Raw genomic sequence first — 18116 nt, 5'->3', positions numbered from 1 at the left:
CCCCCTCTGTCCGCCACCCCCTCGTCTTGCCGTGACATATCATAGTATCACTTTATGTCTCCAGTAACGTTTTATTAACCAGAAATCAAGTACCTCAACCCACTAGCCACCCTCCGGTCCTCGTGTCAAGACACATTTGCCTCTAAACCCACCCCTCGTTTCCTACCCTTCATTCATTTCCCACCCTGCACACAAAGCGTAGCTTCGTATTGAAATCGACTCGCCCTACTAGGATCTTGACAAATTATACGAAGTAACTTACCCCCTGAACTGATCAGACGACTGGAACGTCTTTCATCGGCGAAAAATAGCCGTCCTTGGAGAAATTCTTTCGGTTTTTTTTTTTCTCTCTTTTTTTTCCCCCCTTCGTTTTGAGGGATTATGGATTTTTTTTTCTCGTGAAAACGCGATGATTCGTTTTTCTGTCCTTGTTTTTTTTTTCTCCCTTCTCCTTTTTTTTTTTGCACTTTTATTATCCGTTAGCGAGAAATAACGATTGGGGGATAATGTGCGTTTCCATTCATTGGAAGGCACAAAAATATACAGGGATTCGGTGCACCTGCTGATTGCACTGCGTTGCACTGACAGGGATTGCATGATCAATTTTAAGGTTGGAATTTTTTAAACGATACTCGAAATGAAGTTTGTTTTCATCGGGGGATATACCTAGTGTATATTTTATTTGAGGTCAATATGAAAATTCTTTTCGTTTAATATCGAATTCACTGACGATACGGTGGATTAGGTATGATTTCGATGCCCCTGAGAAATTATACAATTTTGTTGACGCCCCTGATTCTTTGCGGTCTGCGTGAGGAGATCGATTTCTCCTCTCTTGTCCCCAACCTATAGACTTAACCTTTCTTCGGGTGAGGCTTTACGAATTTACGACATAAATATTTTAATTCCTCAGAGAAAAGCCACCGCGTTACTTTCATGTTGGTAGCTGCCGACGTAACAACTTGTACGGTTATATACGTGCAGGCAGTATATATACTGTTGATACATTTTCACAAGTCGAGTCGAAGAAAGCCAAGCCAGAGAGAATACTCGAGGACGTTTTTTAAAAAGTCTTTACTGTCAGTGATCAAACTTCACTGTATAATCATACGGAATACATTTTAATCTAGATGTAATCTGCCGGGATCCCACACGTTACCGCTACGTGAATAGCCAGCATCCGCAATGAATGTTTACACGTATCATATACCTATAGCTAACAAACCCATATAGGATGCCACTAGTGAATTTTGGAAATAAATGAAAATTTATATTAATATTAATTGTTACGCGAAATCCAATTATTTTACGAATTTATATGTTTATGCAAATATATTGACTGTACATCATTGTCTGTTGAAAAATTAATTATTTTTTTAATTATAAACTTCTGCCCGCAAAATTTCCAAAAAAGGCAATCGGGTCGACTGTCGGTTTGAATAATTATGCAAAATTGTAATACTTGAGCGCTGACTCGTCGGCTACCTGATGATGATCCAGTCTATCGTATCACTCGTGTGACGTCAGTGACATGCGATAGCGATATTTTTCGATAATATATATTTATTTTAAAATGTACACGATATACTCGTATCTGTGAAATCGAACGGGTTATGGATTCAATTTTCTGTGATTATGATTCCAATACGCTATTAACCAGGATCAAACGAATAGTCATGTCGTATATATGTCAATATATCGGCAGACCGCGATATGCAAAGGAAATGGATACATGAGAATTTAACCATCGACAAAGCAGCATTTGACTGGCTGAATAATTTCACAGTGGGCACGTAATACGTAAAATCCAACTGTTGAGGAAATATTATTATACATATATTATATTAAATATTTGATATCCTAACGCGCGTCAAGTGGATATCTGTCTTGCAATAATTTAACGAGATATCCTATCATGCCCAACTGTCATTAAAACCCGTCGATTTAATTTTTCTAAAAACTCAGGAAGTAATCAGGAATTTCTGCAACTGTCACTTAAGTAATCTTCGTAGTGCAGCTGGTGACTGGTTGAATTTGAAAGTACAGTGGGTTTAGCTGAAAATATTTATACGTACATTAAGTTTACATTTGGTAGAACAGAGATCTGGATTATTCAGAAATCCTACCGACACTTGCTTTCGTCCCTAGATTCACGGATGTCACTTTAATAATATATTGCATTCAGTATTAAAGTGCTGCAGAAAGACATTCCGGTACGGTGTTTTAAAAATACTGAATAAGACTGTACCACAGTACAGTAGTAAGTGAATTTCCTGAATTTCAGTGATATTCAAAATTAGTTTTTTATTTATTTACAAAATTTATACGTTTAAGTTGTATCTTGCAATTGATGACTTTCCTATCGATCAGTAAATTCTACTTCCTGCTCCCGTGGTAATAGTAGTTTTACTAGTAGATTACTACTTTACCGACGGTCCATCGTAGCTGAAATCATCGATCGAACACCAAAGTCAACACTAGTAAGTAGAAGCTTACTGTTACGTTGATTAAAGTCGAATTTACCATTTTCTATAAATCAATATACTGATTATCATCGAAAATTGGATATTTTGTTGAAATACAATTTTTTACCTAATTATTAATAATCCTCCCAATTATTGATCACTGGTAGCAGCTCCTTTTATAAGTTTTCAAGTATACTTCTTTTATTTGATATTTTTCAAGCATCGAGGTATTGTGTCTAGAAAAGCTGAGGAATCCAAGGAGGCGCTATCTCTGCGTTGAAGAAGGAAACTATTTTTCAGGTATCTCTTAACAGCTTCCATACTAATTCCATACAACATTCCTAATGGGTGTACCATATGTTGGTACGATTTCATGTGTGAGTATCCAGGTATATAAACACTGCACGTTCACACCAAATCAATTGCGCTATGCAATTGATTTTAGTGCTCTTTCAGATTTGTAATACCCTAAAATACATCCTCAAAATAATATATTAAAAGTTAACAGATCGTATACAGTTATGTCATGTGCGTAAATGACATTAATTAACCTAAAATGGTAAATAACAAGCTTACTTACTTTTAAATATCACCTGAATTTTACTGAAATTGTGTATAAACAAAATTTTCGCCTCCATTCTACAGAAATACAGCAGCAAAGTTAAAATTCAAATTTAATATATATATTTTTTTGTAATCGAGCCTAAGCAATCAAATTCGACACATATTAATTATTGACAAAACGATAAGGATGGGAATGATTATACGCGTAACTGATAAACCAATGATTTCATAGTGAGATAGTGAATCCGATAATCGGCCGAGAAAAAGTCGAAAGATAAAACATATATCTGACACACGCCATTCGAACTTTTCAACAGTATCAGTCGATTTTCAACTTCCGGCAGTCATGGGCTTCTGTATGAGTAAAAAACTGTCTCGCGACATTACCACGTATGTACTTTTTGTATTATAAACTCGGCTTACCCGTATACCCCATTATTTTGTCAGTTAATCATTTTATCTTTGCTCAGTAACGATCGCATTACAGAACCACTCGTTCGATTACTTCCATAATATTAATATATAACGCTAAAAGTAATTCCCTTTCGATTGCACGTGTCCTTCGTATCGATTGCAAACATATTACTATGATTTACTTTTATTACCACGTGGATGAGTCCCATGGCCGATTTGCATTAATAATTTTCTCACGTAAATTATTCTCCCCGTAATATACGCTGGCAAAGTCGTTCCATTGAGTACGGACAAAAGCTTTAAATATGAATCACGTTAATTGTCGAAGCATTGAGAAAAACTGTGTACGTAATGACAGGTGCAAATAGCAACAGAGATAACGCATTTTGAAATCTACACCGTGAAGTGTTAGGTAATTAAAGCATGAATAGAATAACGAACCCCGTTATACATATAATCATGAAGTACGGCAGTGAAGCATGTATGGTCGCTTTTATGGGAAAACTGGGACAGCGACACCGCCGAATAATTTACAAGCAGTTGTTCGCATTGTACCTGGACGAAATAAATGGTAAAAGTGATTTGAAAATTAATGCGAAAACTTCAATTAACAAATATAATTCTCACGCGAAGAATAGGACTGTAGTTAATTTGTAAAAAAAATATTTTTTATTTACAAAAATGTAAATCGTCACAATTTACAATTAAATATTTATCGATTAATATTTATTATCAAAAATATAGATCTGCGTTTTTTTCGGGAATTTTCAAAAATCTTTCATTATCGCGAATCGATACTATATCATTGGACTGTTGTATTCTATTTCCATCGGCGCGTACTTTCTCAGTTTACTGTTTTGTGTAACCATCGTCATGGAAACTCCTGTGTCTCCCCGTTCGCATACAATACGAATCCATTGAACCACAAGTTGCCTTCGACATTATAGATACACGCAGCGCGGAGATAGGTAAGACATTTTGTTGCGTGATTTGACTCTTTAAATTAATTGCAAATTTAACTCCTAAGTAATTGTGACATTTAGTGTATCTGTGATAATTGTGATCTCACGATGGTAATAATAAATTGTTAAAACTTTAAAAACCAGTATACAGCACTGCTCGATGTGAACAGACACGTTGTAAATAAATTTTTTTTTTAAATTCAAAATACGAAAATTCAGTATGTACGCCATTTGTCCTGCTAGAGTTAATTTTAATTTATTTTAATTTTACTAAAAGTCCTACTGCATTTGAAAGCACTTTCAGATTGATACGTGGAAAACTGTATGTGAAATGCATCAATTATTTTAGTATGATTTTGCGTGTACTTTGAAGTCCAGGTCTGTACTGTATATGTATGTCATTATTTTATAGGAATAAAACTGTCAAAACCAAAAGTTCAACGATGCCTATCGATTTCTACTATTTACCACTGAGCCCACCGTGTCGAGCAGCGATGCTGCTGGCCAAGGCCGTCGGTGTCCATTTGAACTTAAAAACAGTTGACGTATTAAAGGGAGAGCAAATGTCACCGGAATTTTTAAAGGTATTTTTTCAAAAAAATCTCTGAATGCTCAATGCCAAAAAATAATTGAATAATATTTCGAAAACAGAACGAAAGCACGGAATAGCGAAGATAAATTTTCAGTCGTTACGTCCCAGTTATATTTCTTATCGTTTCTTCCAGATAAATCCTCAACATACAATACCAACCCTTAATGACAATGGTTTCGTATTATGGGAAAGGTAAATAAATTTTATTTTCCGCAGCACGTTAAATAAATTCTCGATTCTATTTATAATTTTTTTAATTTTTTTTTTTTTTCTATTATCAGCCGTTGCATTATGGGTTATCTCGTGGACAAATATGCCAAGGATGATTCGTTATATCCAAAAGATCCACGCGCACGCGCAATCGTAGATCAACGATTGTACTTCGACATTGGAACTCTAAACGAATCACTCACGAAATGTTACGTACGTCGTCCAAAATTTTTATCCGAAAATGAGTAAAAGTGTGACAGGAAATTGGCATTGTTCTGACTGGTCGAAAAAAAAAAAAAAAAAGAGAGTCCATATTCTACGTGCGAACGTCACTTGGAATAAAAAATCTTCCCGCTAAAAAGTTTCTTGCTGATCGATGCACTTCAGTCCGATTACTTTTTACTTTCTGTTGGCAAAGCTTGTTTGTCGGAACGTTAAAAAAAAAAATATAGGAAAAAAAGAAAAAAAAAAGAAAAACTCTGGTATTACCCACTAATGAATTTAGTTTCGGAAATAGTGTCGGAGTTTTTTTGCCAGTGGCGTAGAGATTTTTCTCCATAAATCGAGTGTTAAATTCCAGTAGCATTCAGGGAATTTCCCTTGTGACAATTTTCCATTTAATTAAACGACCTTCGCATCGAGCAGTAATGTTTGATACTCCTGAGACATTTTGATTAAGTACTACTTCTGTGGAAAGTTATAGTTGTCTTACCGTATCCCGTATAATAATCACACTCTATTCTATTATAATTATTAGACTTTACTTTACGCCATTAATGATAACGAGCATCGTGCCCATAATGTTTCTGATATCACTCCGTTATTTTATTTCGCAGTATCCAGTTTTAACGGGGAAAACCAAAGTTATCGACGAGGAAAATATAAAGGATTTGGAGAATGCCTTCGAGACTCTCGACATGTTTCTGGATGGCAGACGGTTTGCCGCCTCTGTCAATTTGACGATCGCTGACTTCAGCATCGTGGTAACAGTCAGCACAGCGGAAGTTAGTGTATCACAAGTTTCTATTACTGAGTGACGTGTAGGAACATTTTTCCCGAGAAAACCAAAAAAATGTCAAGCCAAACGCGTATCGTAGTTTTTGCTCTGTCGCTTGTCATTTGCCTTTTTTTTTCATTATTGGCAAACATTTTTGCTGAATATTTTGCGAATTAACTTTACGTCGAGAATCGCGTGAGCTTAACGTTTTTGGTTGAATGAAAAGTTTTTGCATGACGGTTACGTCAGCGAGAAAAAAAATACTAAAGCTTTGCATTGAATTTTCAGAGTTTTGGTTTTGACGTCGGTCGATACGACAACGTTGCGGCCTGGTATGAAAATTGTAAAAAAGCTCTCGAGCGATTCGACTACGAGGAGATCAATGCGAAGAGTGCGAAAAAGTTTGGCGACATCTACAAGAGTCGGCTGGAGGCTTAATTAAATTAATTAGCAAATTTCGTGTATACCAATGAAAAGTTAGCGTAGATTTTCTTGTGAAAGTAATAGCGGAATTTTCGAGTATTGTAATTAGGTCCTATGGATTTAACCTGCTGATCTATTTGTGCAATAATATCTGTTAAATAGCATCAGGGAATATATTTCTCTTTGACTATAAGTACAGGAGATCTAGAATAGAAGAGAGTAATACATGCATTTTTTTCACTAAACTTTATAAATCAATTTACTTTCAACCATAGAAGTACGTAAGTGTGATTTTGCAGCGTTACGTCGAATCAGAAAGACATTTTTTTCTACTTAACAGATAATCAGCGCTCTCGATTCTTAGCGATTTGCATTTCAAGTTTATAATCGTTACTTCAGACATTTGATAGATTATACTCGACCAGTCGAACACGTGGGTATGGTTTGACAGCCCTCTCAAGTGACGCGTCGACGTCGAAATAAAACTTGGACCATGAAAATCGGCAAGTTGGCAATTTCGGAAATTTAGAAGTTAATGAAATTATGAAATTTCGTTTAATGCTTACAGTTTCGGTTCCTTATTTTTCCGTTTATTATCGGTTATCCACTTCGGTGTCAGTTACTGTTACGGTCCCTGATAAAGAGCCAGTAACGCCATGTGGTTTTCTCTGTTAGAAAGTTTGAATAGTGCGAGCAGTTTCAACTCTTAAGACTTTTTACGGCGATACAAGCCATCTCGCTCGCGGAACTGCCAACATACCGGTTAACTTTTCTCTGTGAAATTCTAAGCTTTTTTCTTCTTCCCCTTCATACTCCAACATTCATTCTCCGTGGGAGCTCGCGGCACACAAAAGAAAGACAAAGTTAACGTGCACACAAATCTTCGAGTAATTCCAAAACCTTCGAATGTCACCGAACAACATGAAAATGTAAATCCTCGAAATTTTCGTATTTTCCTATAAATAATATATCCCTGCGGTTCGCAGGTTTAAATCGTCCCTGGAATATATACGAAAAGGAAAGCGAAAAGAATCGAGGAATCGAATGTATCTCAGCTATTCCATAAAAGTATAAAAATCGTGTCATTACCATGTGAATTCGCACTGAATCGTATATATTCACGAGTTTTCGGGCTTTCGAACTTTACAATGGGTCAGAATCTTTTCAGGAAGCATAATACTCTTTTTTTTTTCTTCGTCTAAAACCTCTCCCCCCACTCCTCACCCCACCGACCTTTTCCGTATCTTCTTGTCGGGAGCAAAAAATTTCTTTAATCAAGCCAAGCCTTTAAACCCAACAGTTTTTTAGTTGCTCTGCGTAACGCGCCGTTAAAATAAGTTTAGCAACCTTACCCCTCGTTATAAACGAGTGAAACCGGTAAACGCGCGAGACTTATCTTATCTTTAGAAGTTTTAATTCCTTATCCGCGTAAGCACAAAGTGCAGCAACCGAATGCTCGGTTAAAGAAGCTGTCTTATGCCTTCAAAAGCTTTGATTACGTAAAAACTCTAAAAATATTGTAAAAAAACAATCAGCATCAACTTTGTATCAGATGTACATCAATTTCGCATTGTCATCATAAATTGCACAATGATTAACAGTGCCAATGACGCGATAACACTTATTATAAGAGCACTCCTCTGAGAAGATTAATGATTTATTTATTTTAATATCAACCAATTATGTCTTGGAATAAAATTTAAAAATTCATTCCACCAACCAACCGCAAGACCGGTTTATAAACACTGATGCTGCAAATGGACCAGACAGGAACTTTCGTTCATACGTTAGATCATCAAGCTGAACTCGAGGCGTCGAGTGTATTCAGGCCATTGATCTCAGCTACAAGTTTCGTAATCTGTAGATCATTCTATCGTTTAAGCTGCATGAGATACTCGATAATCATTTTTACCCATATGTTATCTTAGTACACTGAGATTATATTGTATTTAAAAAATATTATAATTATCATACCTTGTCAGCCGTTTACCTGATACTCCCCATTCTATTTCTATTGGTTCAACGAATTAATCAGTGCATCCTTAAAAATCGACACTATTTAAATTTTTATTTACACATATACTAATCATTCTATATCCTATTAGGTAACTTGTTACATAAATATAATCTCGACTCTCCTTATCGGCCATTAAAAACTTTGAAATTTCTAAATCCTTATCTTAATCCTCCGTACACAATATTTATCGTACTTTAACGATCGGTGACGTCATAATAATTTAAACAACAAAATTCATTCACTATAACGCACACGAGTATACGGAAAATATATTTATCCTGTTAATACCTTCATTCGTTTTCTTTGCTCTTCCCATTACAATTAGAGGAATGGATTTTTTAATCCCAGAAATGCGACTCACAATCGGTATCCGCTTATGTAATCGCCCTAATGTACAGGGTACGATGGAAAAAAAATTGCTTGCAGGAATTATAACTCTTTTTTTTTCCCATAGCTGATTCACGTTTCGTCCTATAGTAATACACGCGGCAATGGAATTATCCTGTTACGTGTTCGCAGGCAACATTAATTCTCGAGGAAGTCCATAACTTTAATACGTACCTGCCAAACAAAATTTGTTCGCACATATTCAATGGCAAATAATCATTGTCACAGTCAAAATTTCTCCAGCTGCTAAAAGGATCGACGTTAACGCCGATAAATTTTCATGCTGTTTCACGAACCCCTGTAAAACTCCAGAATCGATTTTCTCATCGGGATACCGTAGTGGCATTTTAGTCGTTCAAGGCAACATAATTTTCACGAGTCATCGTCAACGAAGCTTCTCGATCCCAGTGGTAGTCATCATTGTCTACTGTAACATATTATCACTATGGTTATGTGGACATCCGTCCTGTAGCGGCTGTCACGTGGTTTCGAATATTACATAAGTCACACAGCGTCGAATCACCTAAAATTACCTGCTTATCGTTAAACTTTGTATAAAGTCGTGTCTTAGGCTGTACGATTGTCGGATAAGAATTTCAAGTATTTAATTTAACTCGGCTGTACATTTCCTGGAAATTCCTTTCAATCTGTACAATTTTCAAGAACTCAAAGAATCTTTCCCTTTGTGAAATCATGACAATGCTTCTTCCCATTAGATTTTCAGTCTGCGTGCCAATAACGTGTTTTGACATTTATTAAATTAATATTTCAATGTTACGAGAAATAAAAGATGACAGATGATTGATAATATTACGTAATTATATGGAATTTTGAAAAACACTTTTACATACGTAATTAGAATATCATTAAGGACAGTGTGGCAGTCATTATGACATATATGGCAGTATTGTTATGACAGTGCAGTCTCTTTGTAATTTGCAATGATATGTGGAAATTTTATGAGTATATATATATTAATTAATTTACAGGAATAAAGTAACTTATTTGATCACCACGGTTCTTAACTGGCCGTTGGACGTCATTACTTTAATTACTGAACAAAGTTTGCACCAGCGTTTCCATGGCGACTCTATCAACAGCGATAGTAATATTACGAATCAACAGATATTGTTTCGCAACAAGCTGTGATATCGTGAGCATAGAGTAAACTTCACTTATTGAAGGTTCTTAAATTAGACACGGTACGATGTGTTCTCATTCTTCCGTGACAGGATTCCACGATTCAAGGCAGACCTTCACGGGATTTCAAGGCTGCCAGCTTGTAGGAACGCTTTCACCAGCCAGACACGGCAGTCTGCCATTGGTGCCTCTCATAATGAACTTTTTTTCTCGGCAGGACAAAAATAGTCACGGCATTCCGAGCAGATACGTTGGAGTTCGACGCTACAGAGAAGACTGTAGCATTATTTGCTATATTAACTCCTACAATGCGTAACACTGTATTCGATGCTCTGTTATCATTTGTAATAGTGTATATAGTATAGCATCGAGCAAATTGATAATGAAAATATAAAATTTTAATATTTATCTTTACGTTGTATTGTCAATTTTTTAAAATCGAGAACCTTGCTTTAGTTTGATTATACGTTTTTGAATTTTTGTATTTTTCATTGGTCATATGTATTTGATATCACGGGTTATTATGGTATATTTAATCTGAAAAAGATTTCGCTAAGTGATGACTTTGACATTTTGTGTATGATCTCACATAACTCAATATATGGATGACTTAGCAAAGATAAATGCATAGGTTGAGAAATCAGGTTGAGTACCCACGGTGCGTCATTCTTTTCTGTTTATCCAATCGAGTGGCAGCACTGCCGTTGTACTTATAAAGGCTCGGAAAACGAACTCCGTTAGACAGTCGACGCTACTCTTGGCGAATATCCAGTGGGATCACATACGAATTGTGCCTACAGTTTGTCGGTGTTATACAATTTGATAAGTAAATAGCCGGTACGTTTCAAATTTACGATGATCGAATTTGTTTAGCATATTCAGATACAGATTGCCGGTGGTTTCGTTTTCGGTATTTTTATTTTCCCCAAATTCCGAGAGTTTTACGTCTCACGTGAAATCCAGTTGGGAAGCGTGGACTTTGCCGAACTATAATTCGAGCGATAAAACAGAGCATTTCCGCGGGAGTCCGTAAAAAGGCGAAAGAAAAGGAATGAAAAATAAATTAAATTTCTCTTGAAATAAAAATGTACCCATAATGCATTTGAAGTGTTACTGTGAAATTTCTGTAGCGTGCAGTTCGGTGCAGATAATTAAAATTATATAAATCTTTAAAGATTAAAGCGGAAATATAGAAGGACGACGAGTTACGAACATTTTTCTAAAAGCTTTCAACTACGTCGTGACTGTAGAAAAATTATTTTCATTGTGCCTCTCGTATTTCCTGTTACGATACTCTGTACCACCGTTTCCTGTTGCACAATGACTCGACGTAACTTTTAAGTTTTGAAAAGTCCTAAATGTCGCGAGTTATATTTCAATGAATTTCGACTTGTACGAGTTCGTTCTGTCGTTGTTGCAGATTTTAAAAAATGCCCATCGACCTATATCACGTACCCGGAAGTGCACCATGTCGGACTGTAAGACTGGTGGCTGCTGCTGTGGGCGTCGACTTGAACCTGAAGTTCCTGGATTTGATGAACGGCGAGCACCTAAAGCCTGAATTTATCAAGGTAGACACTTGACGTGAAATTCAAAGGAAAAATAAGGAGAAGGGTCAGACCTTCTCGCTTTACGTTCCCCTTTCAATAAGGGGTACGGCGTAATTATGTGTTCGCTGTGCTTGAAAGATAGAATAAATAAAACTGAGGTTGTTTCTCTTCTCCCAGATGAATCCGCAGCACACAATTCCTACGATAGACGACAATGGCTTTTATCTTTGGGAAAGGTGAGCTTATTGCTGCGTCCAACCACGTAGTGCATATATAGAGTCATGGAGACCCTTTTCAACTTTTATATATCCTGTGCATATACATATATATATATTTATTTTCTACGTCAAAAATACGAAATATATATCCTAGTATCTCCAGACAAAAGATTATTGCACTTTTTCGTTCAGTCTTTGAGAACACGTTGACGGAATACGAAAGATTCGTTGGATGGAAGTAGTATAGCAAGGGGGGTTCTGGATACAGATTCCGGGACCGACATTTTCAAAACCTCAGGAGGGTAGTGTCCGTGCTGAACTTACGTTGTCGAACCCCGCGATTTCCTGTAACGACCTTATTGGGACTTACGATTCTTGGGAATTCGGGGTGGATTCCAGAAATTTTACGATCGATTCTAGGAATTGCGAGCGATCGACAAATTTCTAGAAGCTTCCAGAACCTTCCATGGTTCGTGTCCTTACTAAATCGTGTAGAACGCGAAAGAGCTGCCGGCCTGCGAGCGATCCTGCAAGATTTAGCACGGACACGACCCTTCGAAAGTTGCCGAAATGTCGGTAAATGTTGGTGCAGGATTCTGTCTCCAGAACCCTCCCCCATCCTCGCGCTATACTAATGATGGAGATAAAAAAATATATATATATATTGAAATCATATCGCTTAATGACTTAATCAAATATTGACATGGCCGATAGGTATAGTATTTCAAGTATTTAACGTCACATGCGTTCATTTATCGAGAATCCTCGATGCGTGGACGATTTATCATTATACCCCATTGAATCGTAACGTTGGATTTCCATCTAGATTAATATAATTTTCTCGAATATTGCGGAAATTACATTACCTCATAGTATGGATATTTCAACTGGTACGTGTTTCTCTTCGCAGCCGAGCGATTTTGGGCTATTTGGTCGACCAATATGGCAAGGATGACTCACTCTATCCAAAGGACCCTAAGAAGCGTGCAATGGTAAATCAAAGACTGTTCTTTGATATAGGCACCCTGTACCAGGTTATCGTCGATGCTATTGTAAGTACAAAAAATACATACGATAATTACACTGTATAGTATTACATACATCGATTTTTTAAAATGGATATTGTATTTCTGTAAATAAAATAAGTCTATGTTGAATTTGAGAACATATATGTTTCACAGTACCCCACGATTTTCGGTGGTGCACCAAAGGATTCTGCTCTGTCTCAAAAGATCGACAAACCCATGGAATTCCTGGAAATATTTTTGGAAGGCCAAAATTATGTTGCTGGAGACAAATTGACTATTGCAGATATTGCGCTGATTGTCACTGTTTCAAATTTCGAAGTAAGGATAATATAAACTCGATGAAGAATATCAGACAGTCTTTCTATCAATGAATAATCGACGAACGAGTTGTTGATATTAATCAATTATTAATTTCAGGTAGTCAATTACGATTACAACAAATTCAAAAACATCAGCCGTTGGTTCGCCAGAGTCAAGGCTGAGATTCCAAAGTATGAAGAGATCAATGGCGAAGGCTTGAGAGCATTCAAAGCACTTGCCGAGAGTTTATCCAAGAAGTGAAACGCCTCCCTTATTTGATATCTATTTTGAAAACAAATTTTGTTGATAAATTTTATATTTTATATTAAAAATTTTCATTTATCTTTAAGGCTATCGTTTACGCACAATTATTATTAGGTTTATCAAAATCTATTATTTTATAGTGCTACTGTGATTTGTGTTTCAATTTCTTCTTTGCGATTAAGTTCACATCTTTCGAACATTAGCTGTTCAACTTTTATGTTAAATATATTATCGATTCGGATAAAATCACATATTTCTAATGTCGATATATCTACAATGAATTAGAATCGTCCAGGGAATCAATACTCCATTTTTGGTTACATATATATTATACATATATATCTATCTATGGTAGAGGAAATTCATGTGTTTATTGATCGAGAGAGCCACATGCTCGTATGAAGGACTTTGCACATAATAGCTGTTGGCATCCGGTTGCTATGGAATTTATAGTGTGAACTGGGTGTATGTAATTGGTGGCAAGTATGCTACCATTTCTATTGCAATTGACCTCAAATTGCTTAGAAACCATAAGTTTGCACATAATAATCGCAAATAGTTAATATGCATTCATTGTGGAATTCAAAATTTTGGTAAAACGGATACAATTATAAAGTAATTGTCCAAGTATAAATTTAGTAAATAATACACAGTCCAACGCCACGAAATTCCATCCCCGCGAATAGAGTCCCACGATGTAGCCGAAAATCGCAGAATTCCACACTTTGTGACGTTCATCCAAAATACCACGTCAAAGTATATATACTGACACGTTATTATAATTAAATTCGTATTCGTAAACACAAATGATTACTAATGTCCGTATGGATACAATTTATTTCCATGCTTTAATAAGTTTAATACAATGCACATCCACGGGTTACGCTATTAGCGTTCAATGCACTTTGCTCGTATCGTTAATGCATACAAACAATTCGTAAATAGGTACATTGTATACATTATTAATGCGTCGAGTGTGAACCTTGTAATAGCATAATCTGGTTTATCAATGATTGCTCATATAGTACGTGGCGTAGAGTTCCATCTGAAAATTGTATAAATCAATATTTATTTTCATTACTTTTCAATGGTGATCAATTCGTATCAGCGTCATACTATTTATTTTCTATGTAAAGAAAATTCAAGCTATTCAATTTTTCAATTACAAGTTTCAACAATTACGTTAGCGAATGGTCATTGGTTTTTTGGATAAGTAAAGTTTGCTAAAATAAAACAAAAATTTCAACTCGCCTGTCTAATATGTTGATCTTGAAAATTAGATTACTGCAAGAAATCACGTGACTATAGATCTAAGTCTCTTGGCTACAGTGTCGACTTATGAGGTAATATTCGAATCGCGTAGTGTACCGCTTTGCCAAGTATTCTTCGCAAACTTATCTCGTTACAGTTTACCATATTTGTTTTCAAGGCAGTGAATCACGAAATTTCAAAGTATCCGAACGTGTTTCTCTCAGTTCGATAAAATGAGGAATGAGACGGCGATGTATATGAAGATGGCAAAAGTTATTAGAGGCATGAAATTAAAAAAAAAAAGAACAAAATTATATGAGAAAAGTACAAAATTCTTTTTGAACACATATATACATGTATAACACATTGAATGTGGTATTGACTATGTAGAATTTTGCAAAAATTAACTTTCTTCCGTTATTCACAAATTCCAATCATATCTACTTTCTGTATCTAACAAATCAATGGCATTGGCCATGAATATACTGATTTTCAATTTTTATTATGTGCTGTGTAGAACGCAACGCCGTATGTATCGAGTAAAATCGATTTTACCTTCTATTATATCTATATCGTACCTCACCTGTATATCCTCGAAATAAAACTATTGACCAGTAAACCGTTTCTACGTTCAGTGCAACTCTGGTTTCCTTAGGCGAAACGTAAACGTACACCGGAATAATATCAGTTATATTCTTCTTTTCCAAAGCGGTAATAGACGACTGTGATACTGCGATAGACCGAATAAACAGTTTGTTCATTTTGTTTACGAGGAGAAGTGCTGCAAGCCATACGTATTTTTGTAGATCCATAGGAAATCAGTGCGGTACTTGTTTTCCAGTGTTCTGTAGGTAAACAGTATCTCTATGAGATACGTCAGCATTGAAAAATATTGACGTTCACATATGTTCGTTTCAATAAAAAAAAGCACCATTATCACACGTGTAGATTGACAACGTACTATTATCGATTATCGTCACTCTATACAATTACAGTAACTTTTTATCAAATTGTCATACGCGATTATCAACGCATTATAATAAATTGCGTGATGGAGTTAGAAAAAAAAAGAAAATTAATGTTATCCAAAATTGTAACAAAATTCTTTAAGCTTGTATCACTATATATATTATTACCCATCACTGAATATCGATTCGTCGTGAAATTGACACGACATGCATTACCTGAAATATTCATTTATTTCTCATTTCGTATCGATCGATATGACAAGCGTGACCCGTTTCTCTTATGGACAGTTCGAGCATGGTTCCCTCTTTCTCTCCTAATAAATTACCTACCAAAGGTCATTTCCTTTTTTTCTCCTTTTGATAAGGCCAAGGGACACCGGTCGGAGCGAAAGAGGAAAATACTTTCAAAATTCTTAAAATGATAAAGATCTACAAAGTGTACGAGAGCGGCTTCTCATTTTTAGTTCTATATTTACTTCAAACGAGAACTTGCTTTTCAGTTCTTTGATTATTCTTCCTTCCGCTCGAGAAACGGGGAACTGACTTCTCTGATGTTTACTGCGAAAGATATAACAAAAGTACAGAGTACGCGAGTGCTCGTCTAGCTAGTGAAAATTATAAATTTAAAGTTTTTCTTTTTTTTTTCAGAATCATGAATTTGGATTTTTATTACGCCCCTACCAGCTCACCTTGCCGTGCCGTTATGCTGACTGCTGAAGCCATCGGAGTGACTTTGAATTTAAAGAGCATTGATGTGATGGCTGGGGAACACCTTAATTCGAAATACGAGCAAGTACGATGAACCGTGTTAAAGATAGTAACATACACGTGCCAGGAAATTTATATAATTTATTTACCTAATCATTAATTTTATCTTGAGCTTGATTTCATTTTAAATGATAAAAATAATTTTCTAATGTTTCAGATAAATCCACAAAAAACTGTTCCATGTTTGGTGGACGGTGATTTGACATTGACAGAAAGGTGAGGGCTTGTCTTTTTATAATAATTTTATGCAATTCTTATGAGATTGTACGACTCTGATATATTTGCCATAATCAGTTGACACATTAATAAATTATTATGCACCTGACCTCCTGATTACATATAATTTCAATTCCAGTCGTGCTATAATGGCATATTTGGTCGACCAGTATGGAAAAAATACCAGACTCTATCCGAAAATGGTAAACAGTCGTGCGTTAGTCAATCAAAGACTGTATTTTGATATTGGTACGTTTCACAAAGCAATGGCAGCTTGTTACGTGAGTGTTTGTTTGATTAATATTGTATAATGAAGAATATGGTAAACAGAATTATCGAATAATTTCACATTTTTATTTCAGTATCCGATATTATTTGGAAAATGGAAAACGTATCAGTCCGAGCATTACGACAATTTGAAAAAGGCTTTTGAAATTTTGGATAAATTTCTCGAGGGTCAGGATTACGTAGCAGGACGCAGCTTAACGATAGCTGATCTTTCTTTAGTGGCATCCGTTACCACTGCAGAGGTGAAAAAAAAATGAATTTTTCAAAAATATTCATATACCTGCCTTGCAGACTTTTTTTTCATTCGCTGAATTATTTTTACCCGAAAGCACGATAATTCGACCTTCCTTTGACTAACGTTATTTTACATCCCAAGTAGCAACTCGTAAAGTTTCTTTCATCAAACGAAGTGATACATTAATGACGTGGACCAGCTTTTATTTTAACTTTGCTTTCAATATCATAAGCAGCTTTTTCGTTAACATAATGTGGATGACTGAGGAGGTATTCTGACTAGATTTTATATTTTCAGGCTTTCGGTTTTGATTTTGCAAAATTCAGAAACGTCACAAGATGGTTGAAGAAGGTGAAGACCTTTGCTCCTGGATACCGCAAGGCTAATGGAGAAGGAGCCGAATCAATGAAGAAGCTGATCGAACGAGTCATGACACAAATAGACGAGTTATAGCCACTAGCGGTTCTGCGCATTTGGACGGTCAATTCACTGGACCGTCTCTACTCTGATTGGCTGACCACTCGCTGCCGCTATGTTCTTATGTTTTAACCGTCACATCGCTTGTTTCCGAACTAGATTTGACGTTCGTCGTTCGTCGCGACAGGCAACTTGCATCACGTGCAATAAAAGGATCTAAAATTATTTCATAAAATTTTACTACATAAAAATTCTGTGGTTGATTAAATAAGTATATGCTTCAAGTATTAATTGTTGATATTGAATAAGGTATTTATTTCAGCTCGGGCTTAGATTACTTAGCGGTTGTAAACTCGCATTAATAAATTAATAAATAATAATAAACTTAAAATTATTCGAAATTTAAATTATAATGGAAGTATATTAATGATTATTTTAAACA

The 18116-nt window shown here is 35.7% G+C and overlaps 2 protein-coding genes across 2 annotated transcripts in view; both read left to right on the top strand.

Moving 5' to 3' along the window:
- Window positions 1–2745, top strand: part of LOC107273072 — a 54524-nt gene extending 51779 nt beyond the window's left edge. Inside the window, exon 4 of the mRNA XM_025090380.1 lies at window positions 2686–2745. Coding sequence (XP_024946148.1) covers window positions 2686–2745 — 60 coding nt within the window. The remainder of the gene's footprint in view (window positions 1–2685) is intronic.
- Window positions 2746–3287: 542 nt separating this feature from the next.
- On the top strand, window positions 3288–17899 carry LOC107273071. Its single transcript, XM_025090370.1, has 16 exons — window positions 3288–3419; window positions 4818–4989; window positions 5131–5189; window positions 5279–5420; window positions 6044–6211; window positions 6493–6636; window positions 11599–11742; window positions 11899–11957; window positions 12850–12991; window positions 13121–13285; window positions 13385–13525; window positions 16400–16543; window positions 16676–16734; window positions 16874–17015; window positions 17097–17264; window positions 17555–17899. The coding sequence occupies exons 1-16, from the start codon at window positions 3376–3378 to the stop codon at window positions 17708–17710; spliced, it is 2049 nt and encodes a 682-aa protein (XP_024946138.1). The 5' UTR covers window positions 3288–3375; the 3' UTR covers window positions 17711–17899.
- Window positions 17900–18116: the final 217 nt, after the last annotated feature.

Source organism: Cephus cinctus, unplaced genomic scaffold, assembly GCF_000341935.2.
Source record: "Cephus cinctus unplaced genomic scaffold, Ccin1 Ccin1_scaffold1362, whole genome shotgun sequence".
In the NCBI taxonomy this organism is placed as follows: Eukaryota; Metazoa; Arthropoda; class Insecta; order Hymenoptera; family Cephidae; genus Cephus; species Cephus cinctus.
This window is presented reverse-complemented; position numbering and strand designations above follow the sequence as displayed.

Coding starts and splice junctions, on each gene's coding strand:
- LOC107273071 (XM_025090370.1), top strand. CDS start 3,376: ATGGGCTTCTGTATGAGTAAAAAACTGTCTCGCGACATTACCAC. Junction 5,421..6,043: donor AATCACTCACGAAATGTTAC/GTACGTCGTCCA, acceptor TTTATTTCGCAG/TATCCAGTTTTAACGGGGAA. Junction 16,735..16,873: donor GATTTGACATTGACAGAAAG/GTGAGGGCTTGT, acceptor TTTCAATTCCAG/TCGTGCTATAATGGCATATT.